Source organism: Dipteris shenzhenensis, chromosome 9 (genome assembly GCF_047967505.1).
Source record: "Dipteris shenzhenensis isolate YYH24624 ecotype China chromosome 9, Dip_SZ_1.0, whole genome shotgun sequence".
Classification (NCBI taxonomy): domain Eukaryota; kingdom Viridiplantae; phylum Streptophyta; class Polypodiopsida; order Gleicheniales; family Dipteridaceae; genus Dipteris; species Dipteris shenzhenensis.
The window spans coordinates 2,423,209-2,450,006 of record NC_141604.1 but is presented as its reverse complement, the minus strand read 5'-3'; the positions used below and the strand labels follow the sequence as shown (position 1 = coordinate 2,450,006).

Genomic DNA, 26,798 nt, shown 5'->3' with positions numbered 1-26,798 from the left:
TAACAACTTATTCCAACCCTTTAAAGCATCGCAATGAACTTTGAAAATGTACTTGAAAATTTTTATATCAATAACAATATTAGGAATGAGCAAGTGGCAAGCACTCCCATACTACACTCAAAGTCAAATTGTTTGGCAAATTTTATTGGGTATGGCTTGCTAGGAACCTCTTTCATAGATGCCTTGTTGTTTGACATCAGTTTCCCAGGAAGAAGCTTTTTAGGAGGTCTTTTGCTTATTATCACATAGTTGCTTGTATTTTTGGCCGTCAAAATCCATCTTCGTGAATATATTTTCACTTTTGAGGCATTGTTGCTCAGTTGGCTATCTCTAGCCATTCATCTACTATTGTTGCAGGTGCTTCTCTAACATATTTCATCGCATCTTTTAAAGAAGCATTTGTTGTTGTTTGAATTCATCTATAGTAACAATATAAAATCTAATCCACAAGCTCTCTGTATCTCAATCTATTCATTAGCATGATGACTATTTGCTATGCATTTACCATTTCATAGAAGGTGTGCTAGATTTGTGATTCTTTATCCCCGAGAAGTTCTTGCATCTCTATATGTTTCTGGTTTAGAATAAGGAACCAATTGCTTCTGCATCAGACTTTTGATTCATGCAACGATTTGTCTCCTTTGCAGAAATCATTTTTGGCCATGCATAAGGGTCTATGGAGAGATGGATAGTGTTTTTGCTAATGAGGTTCATTGTTTAGAAGCTAGTTCATTTGGTCAAGTTGACCGTGTTAATGGGGTTTTAGTGTTAGGATTAGTGGTAGTTTAGGCCATTGTAATGAGTTTTAGGTTTAGGATTTTGTCTTTTTGTGATGGTCCTAAATGATTTTGTCACTTTGTGTAGATTAAGTTTCTAGCCTTACATGAGAGGTAGTGAATTATTTTATCATTTAGCTTCTATGACACCACTTTTATTAAAAGCATGTGAAATGAGTGTCTCTTGCCAAAATGGCCACGTCCCCATTCATATTTAATGGCCTATCCCATCTTTTATATCTTTCCTCTCCTCTCTTTTCACTCATCTACCTTTCTCCATATTCCTTCACCTTTACTTGCATTTCCCTCTTTCCCTTTCATATACCTTGTTTCCCTTTTATAAGTTATTGAAAATTTTTATTGTAATATTTATCCATGCTACTTTACATTTTCTCTAAATGGGGACTTTGTGATTGTGTCACCTTGTTGAATGCAAGGCCATCATGGTGATTCAGCATAGTTACCTCTCAAAACGTACCACAATCAACAATCTACAAATGATGATGGACTACTTTTGATTCAACTTAGAATTCAAAGAACCAACAACTTACTCATTTGCATACTAGACACACCATTGCATTGCATACATTTATGCATATGCACACTAACATTTACACCTACAATAAAATTCCAAAAGGCTTGTAGGGCCTTAGTGGGATTCCACCTTGTTTTCTTACCTTTGTCTTTCGAAGGTGGAAGGCATTGAAACATGGCATTTGTTCTTAATTGTATCTCAAAGGTTTGTTAAGGTCTTATTTTATTAGTAAACTGCAATGTTGACTTGCCATTCTAAAACTATATTGGTCATTTTACAAGGGTCGATTCTCATTGGACATGATTTATCTATCCATTTAAGCCACTGGAGGCTCCTTACAAAGTATTTGCTTTTATTCATAGTCAGTTTTTTTTATAGGCACTTTGGCTCAATTATCAAGAAGTCGTTCTTCTTTGCACCAATGGCCAAAGAAATCTCCTCCATTGAGAAATTCAATGGTGAAGAGTTTCATTCTTGGCAAATGCAAGTCAAATACTTGCTCATGTTTCTGGGCTTGTGGATCTTTGTAAATAGGAAGAAGAATTCAATCCTACAGATACTGATGGCATCGAGGAGGATGAGCGAGCGGATGCTTTTTCATAAACATATTGCAAATCATGGATGTGATTTGGAGTGGGTGATGGAGGTTTGGGAGCCTATAAGATAAAGTGGTACCTTGTGGATCTAGTGTGAATCACAATGAGCCTTGACCTTTGTAAGGTGGATAAACAAATTTGCAGACTTTGGCTTACGTTGATCTTGTAAACTTATCCATAGTCCCACGTTGTGGCCCTAGCTACTCAAATTATTGGTCCTTTATTTTGAGAAATCTATGGGGAGGGAAGCCACCATCTAATGGAAGAGAGTACAAGTGATTTTCTTTGTGTTTAATCCTGGAGTAAATTAGCACTAGTTTATTCTTATTGAGCATCTACTATTTATTATGTTGCTGCCATGTTACCATTCCTATGGATGATGATGCCTTTGTCTTTGAAGTATGTATACTTGCTTGGTTTTCTAAGAGTACAGAGTATGTCTCAATGTCTTTGGAATGCAATGCAATGTATGCAAGGTTTACACTTGAGATAAGTTTCAATGGTTCATCAACCACCACATGGGGAAATTCAGCTATACAAATTTTTTTTGTACGGTTTTGAAATCCTTGTGACAAGGACAATAGTGCCACCTTTAATATCTTTCCAACATATATATGCAACATAGACTATATCATTCACCCACTACTAATAACAAATGCTTACATATAATTTCAATAGAAGTAGGGAGTGTAAAACCAGTACGATGTGGTATAGCTTGATTACAAATTTAGCTAAACTTTTGTTAAGTGCTTCTTAGTGCTCAAGTCATTGGATGGGATGTTCGTATTGTCATGGTACAACATGTATGGATATCCTCTCGGTTTTAGGAAAAATGAAGGAATGAGAACATATTTTCATCATTTTTTCTTAACATATTCTCTAAAAAACGTGTGTAGGGAGTCTAAACAAACCTACATTCATTGTGTCCTCCTACTAGTTCATTCACATTTACTCTTCCAACATTGGGGCCATCTATTTCCCCTTCAGGGGTTGAAGACTTTAAGTGTGGGAAATTCTAATAGTTATTGGTAAGAAAGCCATTAAATAAGAGGTTGAGAGATGATATGTGTAAAAGGATTAAATGGAAGGCCTTCCTTGCAAATTAAGATGCTAAGCGATGACAATGGTGCACTAGCTTTGATTTGCAAGTGGGAATAGCTAAGGCCTTATGTAGAAGTTAAGGGCATGGGCAAGACATGCAATAGCAATGGGTGATGGAATTTCCAACCTCCCATTAGAATTTCTCATATTGAAAGTGGGACTCTTCCACGTTTCGAGTTTCCTAGTGTCAATCTTGACTTTTGAACCTCTTTCCAATGAGGTCCTTACTAAAGTGGAAGCTTATGGATTGCAATTAGAAAGTGCAAGATTGTTGGCACTTGAGGTAATTGCTTTTCCTCTGCTTTTCCCATCCTTCATGTAACAATATTGGGGCAATGGGTTGGGTCAGATCTAGGGCTCTCATAAAGGTAAGCTTTTGGAATGTAAATTTGTGTGATGTCAAATTTAGAGAAATACTTAAATCATGTTCTCCACTTGAAAACAAGGTGGTATGATTCTTGGTAGGGAGGAAGCTATAACAAGCGATCGTGGAAGGAGTAGCTAATGGAAGAAAGTAGAGGGTGACAAAAAATGGTTGACCACCATTTCTTCTTGATTGTAAGGATGTTTATAAACTAGCGCACCATGTGCACCAGCCATGGACCATGGGCAAGCAAGATTACTTGCACGTGTCCAGCTCCTAGCCCAGATGCATCCAAATCACCATCGGCAGGCATGGGCTAGGGTAAAGGGGCCGATAAAGAGGCGCGTGCCTTTACAATGACAACAGCCCCCCTTTTTCTCTCCATGGGAAGAACCAGTAAAGAGGCATGAGTTTGCATGAATATGCTTAGGTGTCAAGCTCTCATAACAAGTTGAGCTAGTCCTCATGTGACATAGTACTGGCCCACCAATGCCTTTGGTATTGGGCCTTGAGGTTTTCCACTAAGTTTTTTATTTTTATTTTTTTTGAAAACTTTATATTCTCCCTCCATGGTTATTTGTGAGATATATTTACATGTTGAAAAACTTAAAAGAACCCATAGGTGTTGCCCCTTACACTATCAAAAAGTTAGCCCTCCACAAGATTGACCGCTATACCCTAGTTTGTAAACACCCTCAAAGGGAGTGGGGAGCCGCGTGTCATCCATAAAAAGTCGGTAGAAAAGTGACTTAGGGGCTTATGTCATGGAGGGAAAAAAGGAGGGAAACAAGGATGGCTGTTTATACTTGTAGGGTATGTGGGAATGCCCTCGTGGGGCTGATAGGAGGAGACGTGAGAACAAGCTCTCTGGCAACCTCTCAAGGATGTCGCCAACTTTTATGCGAGAGGAGGAGAATATGTCTTTTCTATTTGATGGAGATGAAGCTACATATCCGGATAGGAGTTGCAGATCAATTAATGGCAAGAATTTTCCTACTTTCCAATGGCGGACTAAAATTCCACCCTAGTGTGTAAAACATGGACTAGCACTAAAATGGCGGCCAAAAAAGCCCCTTGAATGGAGCTTCCTCTAAAAGTTTGGCGCAGAAGAGCATGATATCGCGGTGCGTGCAAGACAAGGATCAAGGTAAAACTTAGAAGAACCGAGACTGTTAATTAAGCAAGAAAAACACAGAGGCCCGAACGCTGTAACTTGCTGTTACAGCTGCCACAGCAACAAGCGTAAGCAGCAATTTATACCGCAGCCAATCATCTTCCTTCCTCGCACCCCTTGCCTTTCTTTTGTCAACCTTCGGTTTGCATTATCCTTACGAATTCACTTCATAGCATTTCCTTCTCCTAGTTTCGCCGCCGTGTGTGAGTACGTCTAGCAAGCTCAGTTTCTTGATTGAATGCTGGAAAAACGTCTGGAAATAGAATTCGTTGTGAGCAAATCTTGCTGCAGCAGACTTGGTGCTCTCTTGTTGCACTAGCTGTTCGTCTACGGCAAGCACAGCTCTTCCCTCTGAGATCTCCTTGAAGTAACTGTTGTCGAGAGAGAATGGAGTGCCTTGATCGATGAAGATGCGACTCTGAGAGCTTCGGCATTGCCCCTTAAGGGATTGCAAAAAGGAAGGGCTCAAGGAGGGATCTGCTTTGCCTGTCCCTTGAAAGTTGTACAAGCGGTTATCCACGGAGTCGCACTGCGCCGTCCCGATGGAATGGGCACCTGTATGGCGACAGAAAGCGGAGCATAAGATTCTAGTTTCTTAGGACAGCGGACTGCTCATGAATGCAAGACCCAAATTTGAAGTCATTGTGGAACCTAGGAGGTAAAATAATCACCAAGCAAGGCAACGAATTCCTGCGCAGTGAAACCTTTGGCGTTGAACGCCGCAAGGGCTTGTGGTAGCGAATCGCTTGTGTCCGGAAGCATACTAAGAGCCTCGGAAGCGAGCGAAACCATCCCATCGTGGCGACCCAACAGCAGCTCGAAATATTGGCCGCCCGTCTGCATCCATTTTGAGCTCAACCATAAACTCGCTTCCATATTCAATGAATGCATCATGCAGAAAGATTACAGCACGGTGGATAGTGGATGTGTAGCCAGTGCCATTGGATACGAGCTGTTTTCAGATTCAAGCACAGTGACACTAGACTCACCAAGCTCACTGCATCTCGAGCAGCTATGGCAATGACATCAGCGCAAGACACAGTCTCAGGGCACTCCTGCTCCAGGCTTTCCTTGATCTGATCGATGAAGTCGAAGACGTGACTGAGAGGCAAATTCGGGAGGGCATCCCTCTCTGCTTTGTTTTGAGGAGTTGATCTCAGGAGGATAGAAGCATCACAGCCCTGCAAGATAGCAACGATTTCGCGCAATGCAGGCCAAAATCAGCAGCAAACATAAGTCGCGCTGTAAAAACGGCTATCTTCAGGAATAGTTCATAGAAGGGTCACTGTACTGACCCTTACGAAGCAATCGTGGAGCAGAAGACGGATGAGACCGGGCGCAATGGATTTGTCCACATTGTAGCGTTGCTGGACCAAGGAAAAGATCGTAGGCTCTGCGTTGGGGCAAGTTTTGTCGTAGAAATGAGGTTCCATACCGCGAGCGGGACAAGCAGCTCCAATGAGGACGAGGAGAGCAGAGGAGCAAAGGATGGGAAGCATAGCCGCCATGCTTGGTGGTAGGGAAGAAAGCAACCGTAAATTCTGAAGATGTATACAAAGCGGTGACGGTGATGAGTATATATGTAGGTGATGGTTGAATGGATTGAATAGAAAACCGATAAAAGAGATTCTGTGGACTGTGAAGTGTGGAAGTTTGGATGGATTGTGCAGAAACGCAGTCTGAGAAAAACGCTCTATAGTTTGCGTGCTTCCCATTGCAGGAATCGCGCGTGACAGCAGCAGATGATCTAACTCTTTTTTTATTGTGGACAAGTACTTACGATTCATGAAGTTCACCGCCAGCAGCAGGCACCTTCAACTTTCAAGCAAGCAAGAATGACAGGCTTTTCTTATCCAACACATGGAATGCGCTTCTGAAAATTGATGGATTCTTTATTGAATGATATCAGATGATCAGCAGTGCCACCGCCTTCGAAACTTGAAAGCTCGCTGATCGCCGACCGGTCTACGCCACTTTTACTCACTCTCATCTCAATATTTCCAAATTCCAACCTCCTCAAAATTCCAAATCTTTCATGTTCCAAGTTTCTACTTCCAAGTTAGCATCTGCCAATTATCCGTCAAGGAGTAGGGAATCCACGTCGGGAGCTGATTCCCGGCGATCTGCCGGAGGCCGGGAGCTGGTTGTGCCAGTTTTTCGATCGGAAATCGATGACCGATGCCGATTTCCAGCCCTCAGCGGACAGGGGGGCGATACCAATGAGACACGTGCCTTCATTTTAGTGGACGAAATGGCGGCTCGATTAGGGACTCCACGCAATTCCTGCTGCAGTCAGAGCAGTCTGCGCAGGCGACGGGCGTTAGCCGGTAGTCGCAGAAATCAAACGGTGGATTTTTTCCTCCCCAATTATGATTATGAAGAGGCAAGGATTTGACGGTCTAGATCTCTGCTTTGCCAACCCTCGCCGTTGACAGGCCTCAATCGGTGGAAAATCAATCCTCCACCGTCCGATCAAAGGGCCTTCCAATCCAACTCAAGGTAAATAGCTTATTCCAATTGACACATCAACATTCTCGAAAATTGAAAATGACAACGACGCGATTTCCGATTGCTAACACAACCATCTGACAACTCGAATTTACCTCGCCTCCCACGTGTCGTCATCCCATGACCACGTGTCATTCTATCGCCACATGTCTGTTCTACAGAGCAATAGACAACAGTCCCCCTCGTTCGATATGAGCCGTTAGATTTTCCCCTGAGATGATCTCTGATGTCTGCAGCTTGCCTTATGCACATTCTTTGATGCGAACACAGTCTGCCTCTTTGACATGATTGCATCTCCGTGTGTCGCATGCGTAGACATCGACGCCTAGTCTGATGTCATGCATGCATCGCACTCATGATGTCGCCAGCAAGATAAGACAACCATTCTGCATGCCCTTGAACTTCCAAAGATAAATAATAGTAGAAGATCCCACAAGAAAGCTACAGGAGGAAATTACAAAAAAGCCAGGGCCGAACACTTCAATGAATTTGAACGAGGCCAAACAAGGATCATCGAATTGTGTCTTGCAAAGCCAGCTCCCTCAAAATTTGAACCACCTCCTCTTGAATGGTCTCCTGAGAGACTAGAAGGAGTATGCACAGCAAATGAACCCTTACTTGGGAGCACCTTACCAGTGAAAACGTTACCCCACAATTCCCAACGTAAGAAGTTTCGAAAGTATAAGCCACATGTGCGGATGAAGATTGATCAAGATACTTCAGAAAATGAAAGTCCCCAAGAGCCTAACAAATTGGTTAATGATACTATGCCACCCAGTACCCATAGCACATGTTGTGAAGATAGTGGGAGAGACGAAAGGAGTCTCACTTGTGGCTTTCTCACATACACAATGGGGGAATATACACAAAGGTGGAGGCTGAAAGCCAAAAGAACTCTAGTACAAAGAAATAGAAGAACCTTATATGTGGGTCTCAAACCAAACTCAACTAACTAAGGTGGCATACTAACTGAGCCATGAACTAGAGTACATAAGGATAGTTGTCATCCAGCTATTATTCATGGGCAGTGTACCAACCACATCTGCAGCTAACAAGTCGGTGACATAAATGCACAACGGTCACCATGGCATATCACGAGTGGAGCTCGATATCTCATTACTCCCCCTCAAGCTCAGTCCCAATTCCTGCACACCAAGTAGGTCTCTGAACTTGCACAGCTTCTCTACACCCAATGCCTTCGTGAATATGTCAGCTACCTAATCCTCTGTGCTGACATAAACTAGATCAATAAGACCTAGTAAAACCTTCTCCCGCACATAGTGATAATGCACCTCAATGTGCTTTGTTCTAGCATGATAGACTGGGTTATTTGCCAAGTGTATACTGCTCATGTTGTCACAATAAATGACAACTGGCCCATCTATAGACTAATGCATATCATAAAGTAGCTTATGCAACCAAGCTACCTCACATGCAGCCATTGCTGCACCCTTGTACTCAACCTCTGTCCTCGATAAGGCAACTGTAGGCTGTTTCTTGTTGCTCTAAGTGACTGCAGCACTCCCAAAAGAGAACACATATCCACTGGTAGATCGTCTATCAGAAATACTACCAGCCCAATCAACATCAGTGTATTCATGCAACTATATCTGAACCCCAGCCTCATAAAATAGTCCATACTGCAATGTGGACTTCACATACCTGAGTATGTGTCTAGCCGCATCCAAATGCGGTTTCCTTGGAGCCTGCATAAACTAACTTAGCAATCCAACATCATAGCTCAAATTTGGCCTAGTAATAGTCATATAAATCAAACTTCCTACTATGCGTCTATACATAGTAGGGTCTTCCAGAAGCTCACCTGCATCTGCGCTCAACTTCACATTCTGCTCCAAAGAAACTGAAATAGACTTACAGCCTATCATCCCATATTTGGACAGCATGTCCAATCCATACTGCCTCTGCAAGAGCTGTATCCCACTTGGTGATCTAATCACCTCGATGCCCAAGAAATAATGCAGCTCTCCCAAATCCTTCATCTCAAACTTTTGCTTCAATAACATTTTCACGTGAAGGATATCTTCATCACTATCACCTATGATGATCAAATCATCAACATAAATGACAAGCAGCATAATACCTTTCTCTATTTTTCTCACATAAAGTGAGAAATTTGCCTTGGAAATCTGAAAGCCAATAGTGACAAGATACTGTCCTATCTTGTCAGACCATGCTCTAGGTGCTTGCTTCAAGCCATACAAGGCTTTCTTCAACCTGCAAACAAACTCAGGATGAACAGCATGAACATAACCTGGTGGCTGCTCCATAAACACCTCTTCTTGCAAATCACCATGCAAGAAGGCATTCTTTACATCCATATGATGTAAAGACCATCCCTTTGATGCAACCATAGCAATGACTACTCTTACAGTTGCCATCCTTGCAACTGGACTGAATGTTTCTTCATAATCAATGCCATATGTCTGTGCATACCCCTTGACAACTAATCTTGCCTTGTATTTGTTCACAGAACCATCTGCATTGTGCTTCAGCTTATAAACCCACTTACAGCCAATTGCATTCTTGTCTTTAGGCAAAGGCACCAATTCCCATGTAGCATTTGCTTCCAAGGCATCCATTTCTTCATCCATGGCTTTCTCCCATTTTTCTTTTCTCATGGCTTGCTCAAAAGAAGTGGGTTCTGGTTCCTGTATCACTTTGACCATATAGGCATAGTGAATGGCTATAAATCCATCATATTTCAGCCTATCCACAGGATATCTAGCTCTAGTAGACCTGTGCAAAATAGGCTCACTTCTAGGTGCTCTCAAAACATCCCTGGTCTTCCTTACTCCAGGTGTAACAATAGAAGGAGTACCCAACTCATCATCAATGCTCTGTTCTGAGCCACTGGATTCACCATCCACATAAGAGTGATTTGCATCACATCAAACATGGGCTGATCTACCGTCTCTTGTCCTTTTCGTGATACCTGCATAACACTATCTGCATTGCTTTGAGAAGATTCTCCTGATCTCAATATGCCTGTCCATGGCGAAGTATGTGAACCACTGCTAGAGGACACTGTAGGTCCACTAATATTTTGTGATTGCTGCTGTGAATTTGTGCAGCATTACCATTTTGTGCATATACATCAATCATCACATTTACTGGTTTATACCAGCTGCTCATCTCATCAAAAACAACATCTCTGCTCACTGTAAACTTACGAGTAGAAGGGTTATAGCATCTATACCCTTTCTGCTGCAGAGAATAACCAATAAAGATGCACTTCTCAGCTTTTGGATCCAACTTGGACCTCAACTCATCTGGCACATGAACATAGGCAATGCAACCAAAAATTTTCAAATGAGAAATATCTGGTTTCCTACCAGTATACATCTCCTCTGGCGTCATGCCGTGTATTGCTGCAGTGGGAGTCCTGTTCATTATGTAAACTGCTGTAGCAACTGCTTCAGCCTAATAATAATCTGGTAGGTCTTTTTCATTTAGCATGGCCCGAGATACCTCTCCAATATGCCTGTTTTTCCTTTCTGCAAGTCCATTTTGCTGTGAGGTATGACTGCATGAATATTGCTGCTTTATGCCATGCTCCTGCATGAACCTTGCAAACTCATTTGAGAGGTACTCTCCCCCTCCATCGAACCTTAGGCACTTTATTTGCAAGCCTGTTTCTTTTTCAACCATAGCTTTAAAAGCTTTGAAGTGCCCAAACACTTCACTTTTCTTTTTCATAAAATACACCCAAACTTTTCTACTGTAGTCATCAATAAAAGTGACAAAATAATGACAGCCTCCAATAGATACAGCTTTAGTAGTCCACACATTAGAGTGGATTAATTCCAATGGCTTCTTACTCTCTTGAACATGCCTAGGAAATGGTTTCCTTGCCTGTTTTCCAAATTGATAGGCTTCACATACCTTATGCATTTCTGCAACCTTGAATTTAGGCAATCCTGCAACAATATTTTGGGCTTGCATTGAATTAAGTCGAGGTACATTAACATGACCAATGCGTTTATGCGAGATATCAATATCTGCAACTACACTAATCCCATGTGCAAACATTGCTGCACTCAATTCAGGCATGTCCACATCCAACGTAAACATCCTACCCTTCTTCTTTTCTTTTGTTATCAAGCGACCGTTATGTTTCATATCCTCAACAAAGCATCCATGAGGATTAAATATGACCTGCACGCCCTGCTTAACCATTTGACCAATAGAAACCAATCTCTTGGTGATGTTCGAGACATGAAATACATCAGACAGGCCTTTCTTTTTCCCATCCTGCATAGACAAAGGAATTTTACCAATCTGCACAATAGGATGTGCAGTATCATCATCAGTCTCCACAAATCCTGGTCTTTCCATTTTCCTTGCATCCTGCATCCATTCTGCATGACCTGTCATGTGGTTTGATGCACCTGGGTCAATATACCACACATCATTTCTTTCTTCTGCACTTGTCACAGAATTGGTCATGTGCTGCACCATAAATAGATGCTCATTTCTGTCATCACCCTGTCTACTAGAATATGCATAATTGCCTTGCTACAATTTTCCATTCATGATGTCATTCTGCTTTTTGTAGCAGTCTTTAGCCATATGACCCATTTTACCACAGTAGTAGCATTCAACATTGCTGTTTGCATTTTGGCCTCTCTGCCATCCACCACGACCTCTTTGGCTCCCCTTGCCTCTAGAGTTACCACGTCCTCCTCCAAAGGACTGGTTTTCTTGAGTTTGCTGCATATTCTGATTTCTACCACGGCCTCCAGATCGGCCTCCTCTACCTCTGCCTCTACCTCTTCTAGCATTTGAGTAGAAGACAATTTCTTTTGAAGTTCCTCCTGAAGAAGATGCACCACCATTTCTCTACTCTTCAGAAGTTAAAAGAGCAAACAACTCCTCAAAATCAGGAAATTTTTCACGGACGGCAATGGATGTCCGGAACTGTGCATAATTCTTTCCTAGACCATTCAAGGTCACAGAAACTAGATCATCATCTTCCACTGGCGACCCAATGGAAGCAAGTGCATTTGCAATTTTCTTCACCTTCATGTGGTAGTCATTGATGCTCATATTTTCTCTCTGCACATTGTGCAACTCTTGCTTGAGCTGCATTTTCCTGGCTTGCGTATTTGTGCTGTACATTTTTGTCAAAGTATCCCATGCCTCCTTTGGCATACTTGCATCCTAAATATGCATAATTATAGAATCTGAAATACTGATAGAAAGCCAGTACATAACTTTTCTGGCTCTCTCATGCCATCCTTTAAATGCCTGCATTTCCTGTTGATTGGGAACATTAGGAAGAACTGGTTCTTCTTCATTTCTTGTAATGAACTCCCAATAGCCTTTTCCCATAAGGAAATTCGTCATTCTAAACTTCCATGCCTGGAAGTTATTCTTGTTAAGCTTTTCAGTGACAATTTGTGAAAGAGAATTAGACGCCATTATAGAACACTACAAAATATATTGTCACTGCAAAAAAACACAGGTTTTGCCTCACACGGGTAGATCTGCAAAACTGACGAAAGTGGTATTTGACCACACAGTCACTTCCTAGTGACGATTTTGCATCAACAAGCAACAAGGATGATTCTACAACTCCCAATATCTCTATGCACAGGCATACGATGCAATTTCTGCGACAACTTTTCACCGACCTGTAGAGCAGTGGTCGCACAGCAAAAACAGGGCCTTTTTTCTGAGTGCCTGCGAAGAACTTCCGCCTTCAAAACGGGCCCCGAAATGGCCTCGAATCAGAAAAATAAAGTTAGAAAGGGCTTCCCCCTTACCTGCAGCATATACTGCCCTCTCGCCACACCGTGAAGGGTGTCTCAATCTGAGACAGTGCACTCTTGCACTTCCGACTGTGCTACCTGTAGAGATTTGCTTCCAAACTCGAAAAAGGAAAGTAACACTGGTCCTCTTACCAGGACACTGCGAACTTGGTTTGCTTTCTTGAGCTCCTTACCACGAACTAGGCTCTGATACCATGTGAAGATGGTGGGAGAGATGTAAGGAGTCTCCCTTGCGGCTTTCTCACATACACAATGGGGGAATACACACAAAGGTGGAGGCTGAAAACAGTTTTCCTCTTCTTAGTTGTGAAAGACAAAAGAACTCTAGTACAAAGAAATAGAAGAACTCTAGTACAAGGTAGAAGAACCCTATATGTGGGTCTCAAACCAAACTCAGTTAACTAAGGTGGCATACTAACTGAGCCATGAACTAGAGTACATAAGGATAGTTGTCATCCAGCTATTATTCGTGGGTGGTGTACCAACCGCATCTGTAGCTAACAAGTCGGTGACATAAATGCACAACGGTCACCCTGGCATATCACGAGTAGAGCTCGATATCTCAACACATGTCAGGCTAATTCAATAACATTAGAGACCGATCTTTGAGAAGTGCTAGAGTACGGCACAAGTGGTAGTGTCCCCAACAATGCAAAAGTACACAAGGGAAAACTCAAGTATCTAGGTCAAAGACCCTACCAAGTAAGAAAAATGAATCCCATCGGAGTTGTGCTGCTAGAAACATTGGATGGAGTCCAATTCAACACAACCATAAACGGGAATCGATTGAAGCGATACTACATCAACATGCAAGTTATCCCCGACAATAAGGATGTTTTGGAAACCCGAAGTCTTCAATAGCTAGCACTACATTGTTACATGCACACTCACTAGCATATGCACATTTTTGTACATATAGTTTGCACTAGCTTGTTATACGCACACTCACTGGCATATGCACTTTTTTGCACATTTAGGAAGACCTAATCAATTTCCACTTAGAGATGATTGAGTCTTAGTTTCCCTATGAAATCCCACAAATAAGCATATAGTTAGTCCCTACCTAATCAACAGATCATGTGCACTCACACGATTTTGCATAGGCACATAATAGATTGCATCAATAATAGTATCACACACTTTCATTCCATACTTTGAAAGCATGTTATGAATTCACCAGTAGGACAAGAAGCTATGCCAAAACTCAAGATGAATTGGCCAGAGTCTGCAGCCTCAGCAACAAGACCCTGCCAAACATCACAGCCATCTCCTAAATGCACAAATATCAGACTTGCATACAAACTGATCTAGAAGCTCAATGATACAGGTGTAATCGCATCCAAAATGTATGCAAGATAGCAAGAAATGCAAGCCTTAGCAATGAGACCCCTACCAAACCTCTTCCCAAGAAGATTCGATGGCAAAGTCTGTAGCCTCAGCAACGAGATCCCCTCCAAAATTCATAGCCGTCTACCCCTCTACAAGAGGAGATAAGCTTCCTGACTAAATACCACAAATTGTATGGTGCAAAAGCATTACAGAAGGAGCATTTGACATGCCATAAGCTCAACAGCCACTGGGTTACACACATGGCATCCCAACTCTGAAATCAAAATAAGCCATAACCCGAGGATGGGTAATAAAATGAATCCGGGAGTATCTTGTCTCTGTGCCAACATGGACTTAGGTAGCATAGAATGTGTGTAGAGTAGTGACAAAGCTCTGCTTGTACTTGCATAAGGCTAGGAATAATCCCTCTTAGGAATCCAACTTGCATGTTCTACATGCAAGTTCTACATATGATCCCTACATGCAACATGCGAGTCCTACATGCAACATGCAACTCCTACATGCATGTTCTACATGCAAGTTCTACATGCGAGTTCTACATGCAACTCCTACATGCAACATGCGAGTTCTACATGCAACTCCTACATGCATGTTCTACATGCAAGTTCTACATGCGAGTTCTACATGCAACTCCTACATGCAACATGCGAGTTCTACATGCAACTCCTACATGCATGTTCTACATGCAAGTTCTACATGCGATGCAACTCCTACATGCAACTTCTATATGCAAGTTCTACGTGTAGAGAGAGAATGTCTTACAATTCCTACATGCAGAGAGAGAAACTCTCCAACTTGTATAAATTGAACCTCTTCTAAACTCTCGAACCTCTCTCTAAACCTTGGAACCTCCTTCTAAACCCTGAACCTCCTTCTAACTCTTAAACTCTTTCTAAACCCTTCAACCCCCAATGAAGGCGAAAGCCTTCATTACCTCAACTATGATGATGCATGTTCCTTTCACACATGCATGCACTATGTTTGCTTACCACACTTAAGCCTATGTCTCTCACTGGAATACGACTCGAGGTCCTAAGCTACACTTATACTACAAGCGATAACACCGATATATCTGTAGGTGACAAAAAGTCTCAGAACTCTACATACAAAGAATACCTTGCTCTTCCTATGGAAGTCATGGGAAAGAGCCAACACTTGACTCAATCATTGTGCCTATCATTTTTTAAATTGTGGATGAATTAACTAAGCAATAGAAGAAGTAGCTTAAGATAGATTAAAGTAAATCCTAACATAAGTACTTCAAGTAACATTAAAGTTAACCCTTGTATCAGAATTCCATTTCAATCGCCACTCGGTCTTAACAAAAAATATCATTTTTTAAATTCCACAATATCTTATATCTTTACAATGTAATACCTTTTTTCTTATCACATTCTCTAATCTTACAATTACAATGGATTCTTCTTTTCAAAAGCTTTCACATGAGTACTCATCTTATAAAGTCTTGACGGGCCGATTGGATGTAGCCAATCTTGGAAGCACTTTTGGGACATGCCACGACATTCGTTGGTGGGCGAGATTACAAAATCGCAGGGCGGGTCACAATGACGTGGAATAGTACACATGCTCACTGGCTTCTTTTCCCCACGTGAAAGGGAGGGACCTAGTTCAATTTTTTTACTAATTGCCACCATTATAGCCTCTTTTATTACACCAACACTGTTAGCATCATCAGATTTATTATGACTATTAGACATGCCATTGCAATCTGTGGCCACCATGTTGGTGCCTCCACATATACTCTATCAGTGGTGTGCCATTCTAGGTTGTGACCACCATGTTGATGCTTACACGTGGCATTGTTGTGCATCTTTGAGGACATGGATAGAATTCTTACTAAACCATGTCGATCATCTTGCTTGGTAGACCACTGTTAAGGCCATGTCAAACCTATTGCAATCGTGATGTTGGTTGGTGATGCAAAACATGTGGCGTTGCATGTAACCACTACGATGTATAGTAGGTGTTGTCGCCCACGTCAACCACTACGATGTCTGTAACTAGCGAGCTAAAAACCAGATCCATGCAAATTATTTTATGAAGCCCTTAACTTAAGGTCAATCCTAAAAGACATTAAGGGCAATCTTGAAGCTGAACCTAGATTGTATCCATATAGATATCAAGATTTTCCAAATAAGGCTAGTATTCCTAAAGCTAGTACTCATTAAGGGAAATCCTAAAGCTTAATCGAGATTTTCCAAATAAGGCTATTATTCATAAGACCAAAATTCATAAGACCAAATTTCATAACAAGTTTATATACATTACATAGATAAAATAGACATACGAACATACCGATGTCTCCTCTCAAGATTTAAATCTAAAGAAACTAATGAAAGATGAATTTGTAGCTGTGGCATTAGCTACAAAAGGACTATGGATACACATTGTACTTGAAGAAATGAAGCTAATTCCAAAGATGTCTCTGAAGATATATTGTGATAATTTGTCTTGCATTTATCTACTAGTAAGCAATCCAAAACATTCGGAAAAGACAAAACATGTAGACCTCAAATATCATTTCATAAGAAAAATGATTGAGAAACATAAGCTACATTTGGTGCATACTCCAACTGAGCTTATGTGGGCAGACTTTCTCACAAAGCCATTGCCTACATCAAAACATGAATCATGCTGCTCTAATTTAGGACTTAAAAGAATTAAATAATCATAGTATTAGCATTAAGGGGGTGTATAGGAAATAATGCAATTACATTTCTTAAATTCAACATTGGAAACAAATATGAATAGTTGTGATCCAAGATATGATTTAGAAGAACAACTATGTAATCATTCATTTCATTGAATATGATGTAACTATGTTTACCTATCACAAGATTTCTATACTACCATAATCTGTTAGACAAAATGAGCGAGTGCTTGCTTGATCATGCAACACCTTTGGGTATGTGTTGAGAGTTCATGCTCAACATCATGTGATCATGTGTGCATAGCACCATCACGTGATCATATGTGCATAGCACTAACCTTATAGAGTGCTATAAAGGAAAGGGTTAGATCCCCTAACCGTAACCCTAACCCTAAATGGGTTTGTATATATTCTATTTTTTCAACTAAATCTAGTGTACAGTTAGTCATTTGTGGTGTGCTCTCTAGCTGTGCCCTCTCTCCTCATCTCCACTCTTCTCCTCTCCCCTTTTCATATTTTGTCATGGTTTCAGAGCTCCCTTCCCTTCCGCTGAGGCATTGCGATTCTTGAGAGTGCGAGAGAGATTGTGAGATTGAGAGTTCTCTTGAGTGTTCTCCATGAGAGTCCACTTCCGGTGAGAGATCTTCATCCATCCTTTGTGAGAGAATTTTTGTCCAATTCATTTGAGAATTCCGTCCATTGCATTTCTTTCGTGAGAGATCTATGAGTTCTTGAGAGATTTCATTCTTCGTGAGGACTTCCATTGTGAGAGAGAGAGAGAGAGATTTTCCATCCATTGTGTTTGAGAGAAACCCCTTCATTCATAGAGATTCGGAGAGCGAGATACTACGTTTTGAGAAGAAAGAGAGAGAACTGTCTTTCCTGCAGAGAATTTGAGGTAAAAACCTCCATCTACATCCTTTACTAAGAGGCTCCCACAGAGCTCCTTACTAGTGCAGCCGACTCCATCCCTCAGCAGCCCATATGCGCCATACTCTGTTCTTCAAAACCGAAGGCTAAATCCAGCCAAGCCTTCAACCTACCAGCCTTCAAGTTCTCGGCACCCGATGCTTCAAACACGCATACACCTTACCTCTAGTTGCAAACGATTGCAAACAACACTTCTGCTATCCAAACGGTAGCAATGACCATAGCGCCAAACAACCTTCTCCATACGACCACAGACTTTGCAAGGCGAACTTCACGTTGCCTCTCTGCCACAAGCTTTCTGGAGCTACTCACTATGTTGTCGACTCCAACAACAGCACCTCACGGACATTCTCAAGGCCCCATAAGCCTCTTCATCGTCCAGGCGGCTCACAAAGGCCAGACAGCGGCTCTGCTTTATAGCCTAAGCTCCAAAGCTCCATGCAATGGCCTCTCGGGACTAGCAGACACTCGCGACCACCATAAATGCTTCGCAAACTACCTGTTCCATCGCCTCATAGCTGCACCTCCAACACGGCCTACTCCAAAGCTCACAAAGGTCAGAAACAGCTGCTCTATAGCCAACGACTTCTGCACTACATCGACTGTAAAGGCTCCTCCATGAGCTCACGGCAGACTGCAGTGCCAACCGAAGCTTCCAACTGCCACCGTCTCCATCCGTCGGCCAACACCCGAACTTTGTTGCTAGAACTCTAGTCATAGCTCCTTCTCTGAAGCTCTCCATACAACTGATTAGCTTCAAAAGAAGAGGGGTGGCGACGCCATTTTCAACCGAAGACGAAGTGCAAGATGAAAGGAGTGAGAACGATGAAGAGCGAGCTTAAGAGGAGGTCGATCGCCATAGCTCTCCAAGCTCTCAAACTTTGTTAATCTACAATAGCCTTCAACAACTCCGGCCTTGCCAACAGCAACGCCATGGCATCACGACCTCTCCAACGAGCTCCAGCTTAGAAGTAGACGGAATAAGATTCTATTGGAATCCAAAGATTCTGGCTCTCCTTTGATCGACATGTGGCAAGGGACACCAACCCTATCAAAAGGGTTACCACAAACCCGTGTGATCTCAAGGTTGACACGTGTTAACTCTTATCCTACCACATCATCACCTTATCCACAATGCCACATCATCTGCCACGGTGGTAGCCACGTCAGTAGGCCATGTCATCTGGCCATGTCACCCTGCCAGCTCATCTGCAACATCATCAGGGACACGTCACCTACCACATCATCTACCACATCACCTATGCCACATCATCAGTGACACGTTACTTGCCACATCATCTACCACATCATCCAACCACATCATCTACCACGTCATCAATGACACATCATCTGTGCCACGTCCGCTTTGCCATGTCAACTGCCATGTCACCTTTACTGACATCATCATCTACCACATCATCAATGCCATGTGGCACACTAAACCTCTGCAGGCATACACAGTGCTCCACATCATCACTGCATGTGACCCATAGTGACACATCATCATTGAGCACCATTTGCACTCCTTTTGCCCCTCCACCTAGATCAAGCTGTATCTCTTGATCTAGGAAGAATTTGAGGGCGTTCTAGGAAGGAAAGTTGCTCGTTTTTCTATGCTCTACATGCTTGTCACATCACATGCACATTTTGGCGCAAGTTACACTCACATTTGAGCCTCACCGACAAAACCACTTCCTTCACGCACATTCGCCTCTACATCTATGCATCTGACCCAGCACTTAAAAAGAACAAAAGAAAATGAATTATTTGCTGTTCTTTCATCGATCGATGGTTGGTATAGATCCAGATCAGCGTAGACTAGATCAGCATAGAGGGGACGCTTTGAATTTCCCCAAGTTGCCAATCTAAGCCATGCTCGAAATTCTCGAATAGTACCTACACGGAGTCAGTCCATATGCTCACATACAGTTTCATGTCATTACATTACCTAAAACCTTACATTCATCAGACTTCAGAGAGTACAGAGGCATTGCAGATTGTTTCAGTAGGCAGATAGCACTTGATTTCACACACACATGCCACCATTGTAAAGCCTATTCGGCTATCTCATGGCATCGTGCACATCATTTCAGCCTTGTAAAGCCTCTTGGCTATTCCCGACATCATTGCCACAAGCCTTGTAATACAGATCAGATTTTTTATATTGCAGTTCTATCTTCACTGACAGTTCAGAGATTTCACTTGCCACAGTCAGTGTATTTGTAGTTGATTCATACAGATATTTTCATGACACTTTTTGAGTACATTTCTTGCACCATGTCTATGACTAGCAACCTCAATCTAGAGGCATCTGCTAAGTTAGACAACTCCAATTATGGTACATGGAAATACCGAATGGAGACCATTCTTGTACTTGAGGACAAATGGGAGTATGTCAATGGGTCTACACCTAGACCATTGGCCGATCCAGCCACAAGTAGCTCTACTCCATCTGTTGTCACAACACCAGCAACAGGATCTACAGCTACACAAATAGTTTTTGCACCAGTAGCAGATCCTGCCATTGCCCGAGCTCATAGGCAGAATGGGATAAGAAAGACAAGTATGCCTATCATCTAATCAAGCAGAATGTGCAAGATGTCATGCTAGGACAACTCAACACAGTCAAGACATCGAAAGAAGCATGGGATATGTTTGCAGCTCTCTACAAGTCTAAGAACACATCCAGGATTCTCACCCTGAGAAGCCAAATCAACCACAGTTTCCGCAACAATAGTGAAACCAGTCATGCTTATGTACTCTGCATAAAAGACCACAGCAATCAACTTGCAATAGCATGAGAGACTATGAACCCCATAGAAATGGTTCAAGTCATTCTGAATGGACTAGGAGAGGGATACAAGAATCTAGTCTAGAGTATTGCCATCCAACGACAAATTCCGACATTGGAAGAACTTTAGTCAATCCTACTTGGTGAAGAACTCAGGACTCAGGTAATTCAAGCACATAAAGGATCATCAGCAACAAAATCAACAAAATCAAAGTCACCTAAAAAATCAGCATCAGCATCATCCTCAGCAGCATCAGTATCAGCAAAGAGGAAATCATTCCAACCGAGGAAGATTTCAAGGACAAGAGAATGCATCCACCAATATGTCAAACATTCAGTGCAACTACTGTCACAAGTTTGGACACTATGAAAGAGATTGCCGCAAGAAGACATACGACCAAGGCCATCAATCTAGCAGTAATCGAGGGAATTCCCGAGGCAGAGGAAATCATCGTGGTGGACATTCTAGTCACATTCATTTTGCAAATGAACGTGTAAATTTGTCTCTTGCAAATGAGGAAATGCATTAGATTGATACAGTGTACCCAAACACGGATTACAATCCCAAAGAAAATTTTAGCTATCAAGTCGACCAAGTAGAATAGGATCCTTGGTACATCGACAGCAATGCATCATCTCACATGACAAATCATGAGGAATGGTTCATAGAAATGAAGCCATTAGAAGAACAGAAGAATGTCATCTACACAGTAGACAATACACCGAATCTGGTTCAAGGGACAGGTGTTATCCCTATGAACAATTTCACTAGTACGAAAGGATTGGTGAAAGATGTGCTCTATGTTCCGAAGCTCAGCAAGAACCTTTTGTTAGTAGGACAAATGACGGAACACGATTATCGAGTCATCTTCGACGGTGATGAATGCACTATTAGAGACAAATTCAAAAGATGTTAGCTAGTAGCAAAAGGTGTCAAGGAAGGATGCTTATACAGAATGCTAGCTACAGTACCAGATAACCATGCCATGTCAGCTCACCCGCAATAGATGCCACTATCTACAAAATGGCACAAGAGATATGGTCATGTCAACTTCAAGTAGTTGTTAGACCTTAGGAATCAGAATATGGCAATTGGGATTCCGAAGCTACAGTTTCTTGGAAAGGTTTGCGAAGCATGCTGCTTCGGCAAACAAAAGCGAACCAACTTTGTCAAAAGTACCTCTTGTGCACGAGGTATTCTTGATTTGATACATACAGATGTATGGGGTTATGCCCAGACCCGCAACATCAATGGTTCACTTTACTACTTGACTTTCATCGATGACTACAATAGATATTGTTGGGTCTACTTTCTGAAAGACAAATCTGAAGTGTTTTCTAGATTTTAAGAATTCAAAGCCATGGTAGAAAACCAAACAGGCAGAAAGATCAAAGTCATGAGATCAAATAGAGGAGGTGAATACATGTCTTCAGCATTCATGAACTTTTACAGAAGTCATGGCATATGAAGACAATTCACATGTGTAGATACTCTTCAGCAAAATGCAAGAGCTGAAAGGAAGAATGGGACTTTAGCAGATAGTGCTAGAGCAATGCTTAGTGAAAAGCATCTTCCAAATCAGTATTGGGTAGAAGCAATAGCTATAGCAAACTACTTGCATAATCGGCTTCCTATTGAACTGATACAAGGTATGACTCCTTATGAAGCATTCATTGGACACAAGCCACACATTGCGCATCTCTGCATATTTGGTTGCATATCATATGCCCACATACATGATGAGCATCGCAAGAAATTGAACAAATGCATCATGGTTGGCTACAATGAAGAAAGCAAAGCATACAAATTGTATGGTCCCATCAACCGCAAAGTCATTATCTCCAAAGATGTAATCTTTGATGAGAAATTAGAATGGAAAACCTCACCTACATAGGAGATAGAAGCATCGACTTCACAGTCATTTACAAAACAGGTTGATAAGAAGAGCAAGAATTGCCAACAACACCCCAAGCAGAGCCACAGCAGCTCAGATGGTCTACTAGGGAAAGCAGAGGGAAAGCAGACCTCTAGCCAGATTGATATATGCTCAGAAAGGCAAAGCAATTTAGGTGGAAACCACCAACTATGCTCTTATGACTACCATCATGGCTATAGAAGAGCCAATGTAATTCAAAGATGCAGTAGACAAGCCAGAATGGAAAACTACTATGAATGAAGAAATGGATGCTTTGTATAAGAATAATACTTGGGAATTATGTGACCTTCCACTAGGAAAGAAGGCCATAGCAAACAAATGGGTATACAAAGTGAAGTACAATCTAGATGGAAGTATTCAGAGATACAAAGCTAGATTAGTTGCAAAAGGATGTGGTCAAGATTATGATGAGACTTATGCTCCAATAGCAAAGATGGATTCCATACAGTTGTTGATATCACTAGCGACACTCAGCAGATGGAATGTGTACTAGCTCGATGTCAAGAATGCTTTTCTCAATGGTTATCTAGATGAGGAAGTCTACATGCAACAACCAGCAGGTTATGTTGAACCAGGAAAGGAGAATAAAGTTTGCCATCTCAAGAAAAGTCTCTACGGCTTAAAGCAAGCACCCAAAAGTTGGTACAGTAGAATTGATAAATATTTTGCTAATCTGGGATACATCAAGTACAATGTAGATCATATTCTCTACTACAAAGTTCAAGGGGAAGACATTACTTTTGCACTTTTGTACGTAGATGATTTGATTATGATAGGAAGCAAGGATAGCTTCATCAGCAAACTGAAACAAGACTTATCTACAGAGTTCGACATGAAAGATCTTGGACTTATGCACTATTGTCTTGGAATTGAGTTCTAGAGAGATTCAGATAGCACATTCATGAGTCAGCTCAAGTATGTTGACAGTCTCCTGAAGAAGTTTCATATGGCAGATTGCAAGATTGCAGCCACTCCCGTGGAACAGAGTTTGAAACTTACTAAAGATTCAGAAAAGCCTACAGTCAATGACAGGTACTACAGGCAGCTCATCGGATCTCTTATATATCTAACAATCACACGGCCAAATATTTGTTATGCAGTAAGCTCACTAGCATAGTTTATGGCAAATCCAAAATAGTCTCAATGGAATGCAGCCAAAAGAGTCTTGAGATACATCAGAGGTACAAGACAGTTTGGGATAGAATACAGAGGAAGTCATCCACAGTTGCATGGATACTGTGACAGTGACTATGCTGGAGATCATGAGACTAGGAGATCGACACATGGATATGCATTTTTCCTTGGTCAAGGTGCTATATCATGGTTGTCAAACAAACAGCCAATTGTTTTTTTGTCTTCTACTGAAGCAGAATATAGAGCACTCACTACAGGTGCATGTGAGGCTATATGGCTCAAAAGACTATTGTCAGAAACAGACTACTTTGATGAGTCAAAGCCAACAACAATATATTGTGATAATCAATCGGCTCAAGCATTGGCCAAGAATCCAGTATATCATTCTAGGACAAACCACATTGATGTCAGAGAGCACTTCATTAGAGAAAGAGTGTTACTTGGTAACATCACACTGCAGCATTGTGATAGCAAAGAGAATGTTGCAGACATCTTTACCAAACCACTCGGTAAAGAGCTGTTCGAGAGACACCGACTAGCTCTTGGTTTGACGCAAAGGAAGGACATTCCCATTAAAGGGGTGTGATGGAATGTAATGCTCAGTCCTTCTTCGATTCCCCAGAATCATAATCTTGAGGGAAGGCCTACTTCAAGATGTTGATCTTGAGGGAAGGTGTTGAGAGTTCACCCTCAACATCATGTGATCATGTGTGCATAGCACCATCACGTGATCATATGTGCATAGCACTAACCTTATAGAGTGCTATAAAGGAAAGGGTTAGATCCCCTAACCCTAACCCTAACCCTAAATGGGTTTGTATATATTCTATTTTTTCAACTAAATCTAGTGTATAGTTAGTCATTTGTGGTGTGCTCAATAGCTGTGCCCTCTCTCCTTATCTCTACTCTTCCCCTCTCCCCTTTTCATATTTTGTCACTTTGAGCAAGGTACAAAGGTATCAAGAAACAACCTTACTTTGCTTATGCACCAGAAGTTTTACTATTCCAATTCATGCAATGGACATCTTTGCCTTGTAGACACATTGATTACCCAAACCAGTGCAAAACCCCTAGCTTGCCCCATGGACAAAAGCTATGAGATGGAAGTTCCTGCCCTCATAGCAAACATTGCTTCGTGTCGCATCAAGGCTCTTCCAAAATTGCTAACTTTGGCAATGGGTCTCAATACTACTTCTGATATACTTAAGCCTCCTTTACAACTCTAAGACATACGAGGAATACATGCAACTAATTTAGCTCAGCAAAACACTCAATTTGATTCTAAGGAAGCTGTGGACATCGAGAGTGGAGAAGAAGTGTACTTGTTCTCACAAGATTTCCAGGATCTCATAAAGGTGCACCTCTTGAAGCTTGGAGATAAGGCGTTTTGCATTCAGGGCAAGAAGTGCTAGCTATGAAGGAAATTGGAGTGGAGAATTCAATCTGCACCTCTGCTTGGTATGAAAGCGGATGAGCACAAATTGCCATTTGAAAAAAAAACCTTCTATTTTTTGAGTTCTCCAATTCCTTCGACCACAAGTCATTCCCAACAAAGTTCACTGGCAAAGTTCGCTTCCAAAATTGAACGGATGCTGAAGCCCGATGGCATAGTGGTACTCTAATTTTCCAGTGAGGCAACTTGTAAGAAAATACTCTTCTACTAACTTGCCACCGATCGGTCATTTTCTAAATATATTCAAGAATTTTGATTCTGTGTATATGAAGCAAGTTGATGCTTTTGGCCTGGCCTCAGAGCTTGTGCTTAGGAAACAACCAAATCTGCAAGAACCCAACAAAGATTGAGGGGTTATTACTAGGAGGAAATGCTCTATAACAAGGGGCACGTGTGTGCCTACAGCACTGCCCAAAGTGGCTGAATAGAACTGGAGTTGATCCGCTTTCAAAGGGTCTTAAAAAAGAAACTTTATAGTAGCTAGAGCTATGCCCCTAAAGGGGTAGTGCTAACAAAGCTCAAATAGAAAATCATCAATGACGTGGAGACTCTACTAGTGGAAGAGCCTCTTGAAGCCTTGGGTCACATTTAAAGAGAGCACCAAGAAGATGAAATACGTGTCAAGCATCCGTGATATCAAAGACTACAATTGCTACCTCTATGTGGATGTTGGCGCAAGGAGTTCCCGTTCAAGCATTGGAAATTAGTTTGTGAAAAGGTATCCAAAGCAATATCAAGATTTCTTGGTTTATGCTGTGGAGGCTGATAAATCTTTCGCTAGAGATTATGCGAACGGGGAAAATGTGCAGCTATTTCCATGCCACATGGCTGAGGAACGAAATCTTGGTATTTGGGCCAGTCCTGAAAACAGGGCAGTAGAAGGAGAGAATGACAAGGGCCGGATTCAAAGTTGATCTGTGCTACAGGATGAAGGATATTTTCGAGCTCATCGCCAGGGAAGGAATTCCAGACCGTGCAGGGGTTCGATTTTTGCAGACAAAACGGTGTCTGTGGATGGTTTTGTGTTGACGAACGGGAATGTTCAATATGCATGAATGTTATTCAAGGCATCCGTAACCGTTGCTCACATCTTGAGCTACGATGAGATAGAATGTGTATGAAACAGGCATCAAGGCCAACAATGAACTACCTAAATCAACAAACAGGATTCAATCATCAACCAATGATCAGGATTCAACGTCCCATCCCATTTCGATCAATTTCCCATCCAGCGATTGAAAATGCTCCAATCGTCCTCCCCAAAATCTCTCCTTGATAGAGAAAGACATTATCGTAATGTATGACCCACAACAATGCAGTGCTTCAGTTTCCAACTGGCTGGTCTTCAAAGTTGATATGGAGGCCGTATAGCATGGTTATCCATCATTCAATACTCCAGATTTTCAACTGCTCTTAATTGACGGTTACTATGAATGGAAGCAATGCTCCTAATTCGTTGTGTTTCTCTCCAAGTTACTTACCTAGTTGCATCAACGTCTCCATCTGTAGCCCCTTTTCAATGGCTAGCACGTTCTTCAATGAGATCTTTCTTTGGTTTCTCTTTCACACTAGACTCATGCATAATCAACATTGTCTTTCAATTTTCCCTTGTAAACAAGGTGGCAGCATTTTTGTTGCAATTAGGGATCCTAAACCAAGATCTTCTTCAAATCTTCCCCATTACAG

The 26,798-nt window shown here is 41.7% G+C and overlaps 1 protein-coding gene across 1 annotated transcript; it reads right to left on the bottom strand.

Moving 5' to 3' along the window:
* Positions 1 to 4,520: 4,520 nt before the first annotated feature.
* Positions 4,521 to 6,204, bottom strand: LOC147898068 (peroxidase 57-like). Its single transcript, XM_087379825.1, has 4 exons — positions 5,842 to 6,204; positions 5,536 to 5,727; positions 5,218 to 5,383; positions 4,521 to 5,101 (listed from the first exon to the last, which is right to left on the bottom strand). The coding sequence occupies exons 1-4, from the start codon at positions 6,052 to 6,054 to the stop codon at positions 4,701 to 4,703; spliced, it is 972 nt and encodes a 323-aa protein (XP_087235951.1). The 5' UTR covers positions 6,055 to 6,204; the 3' UTR covers positions 4,521 to 4,700.
* Positions 6,205 to 26,798: the final 20,594 nt, after the last annotated feature.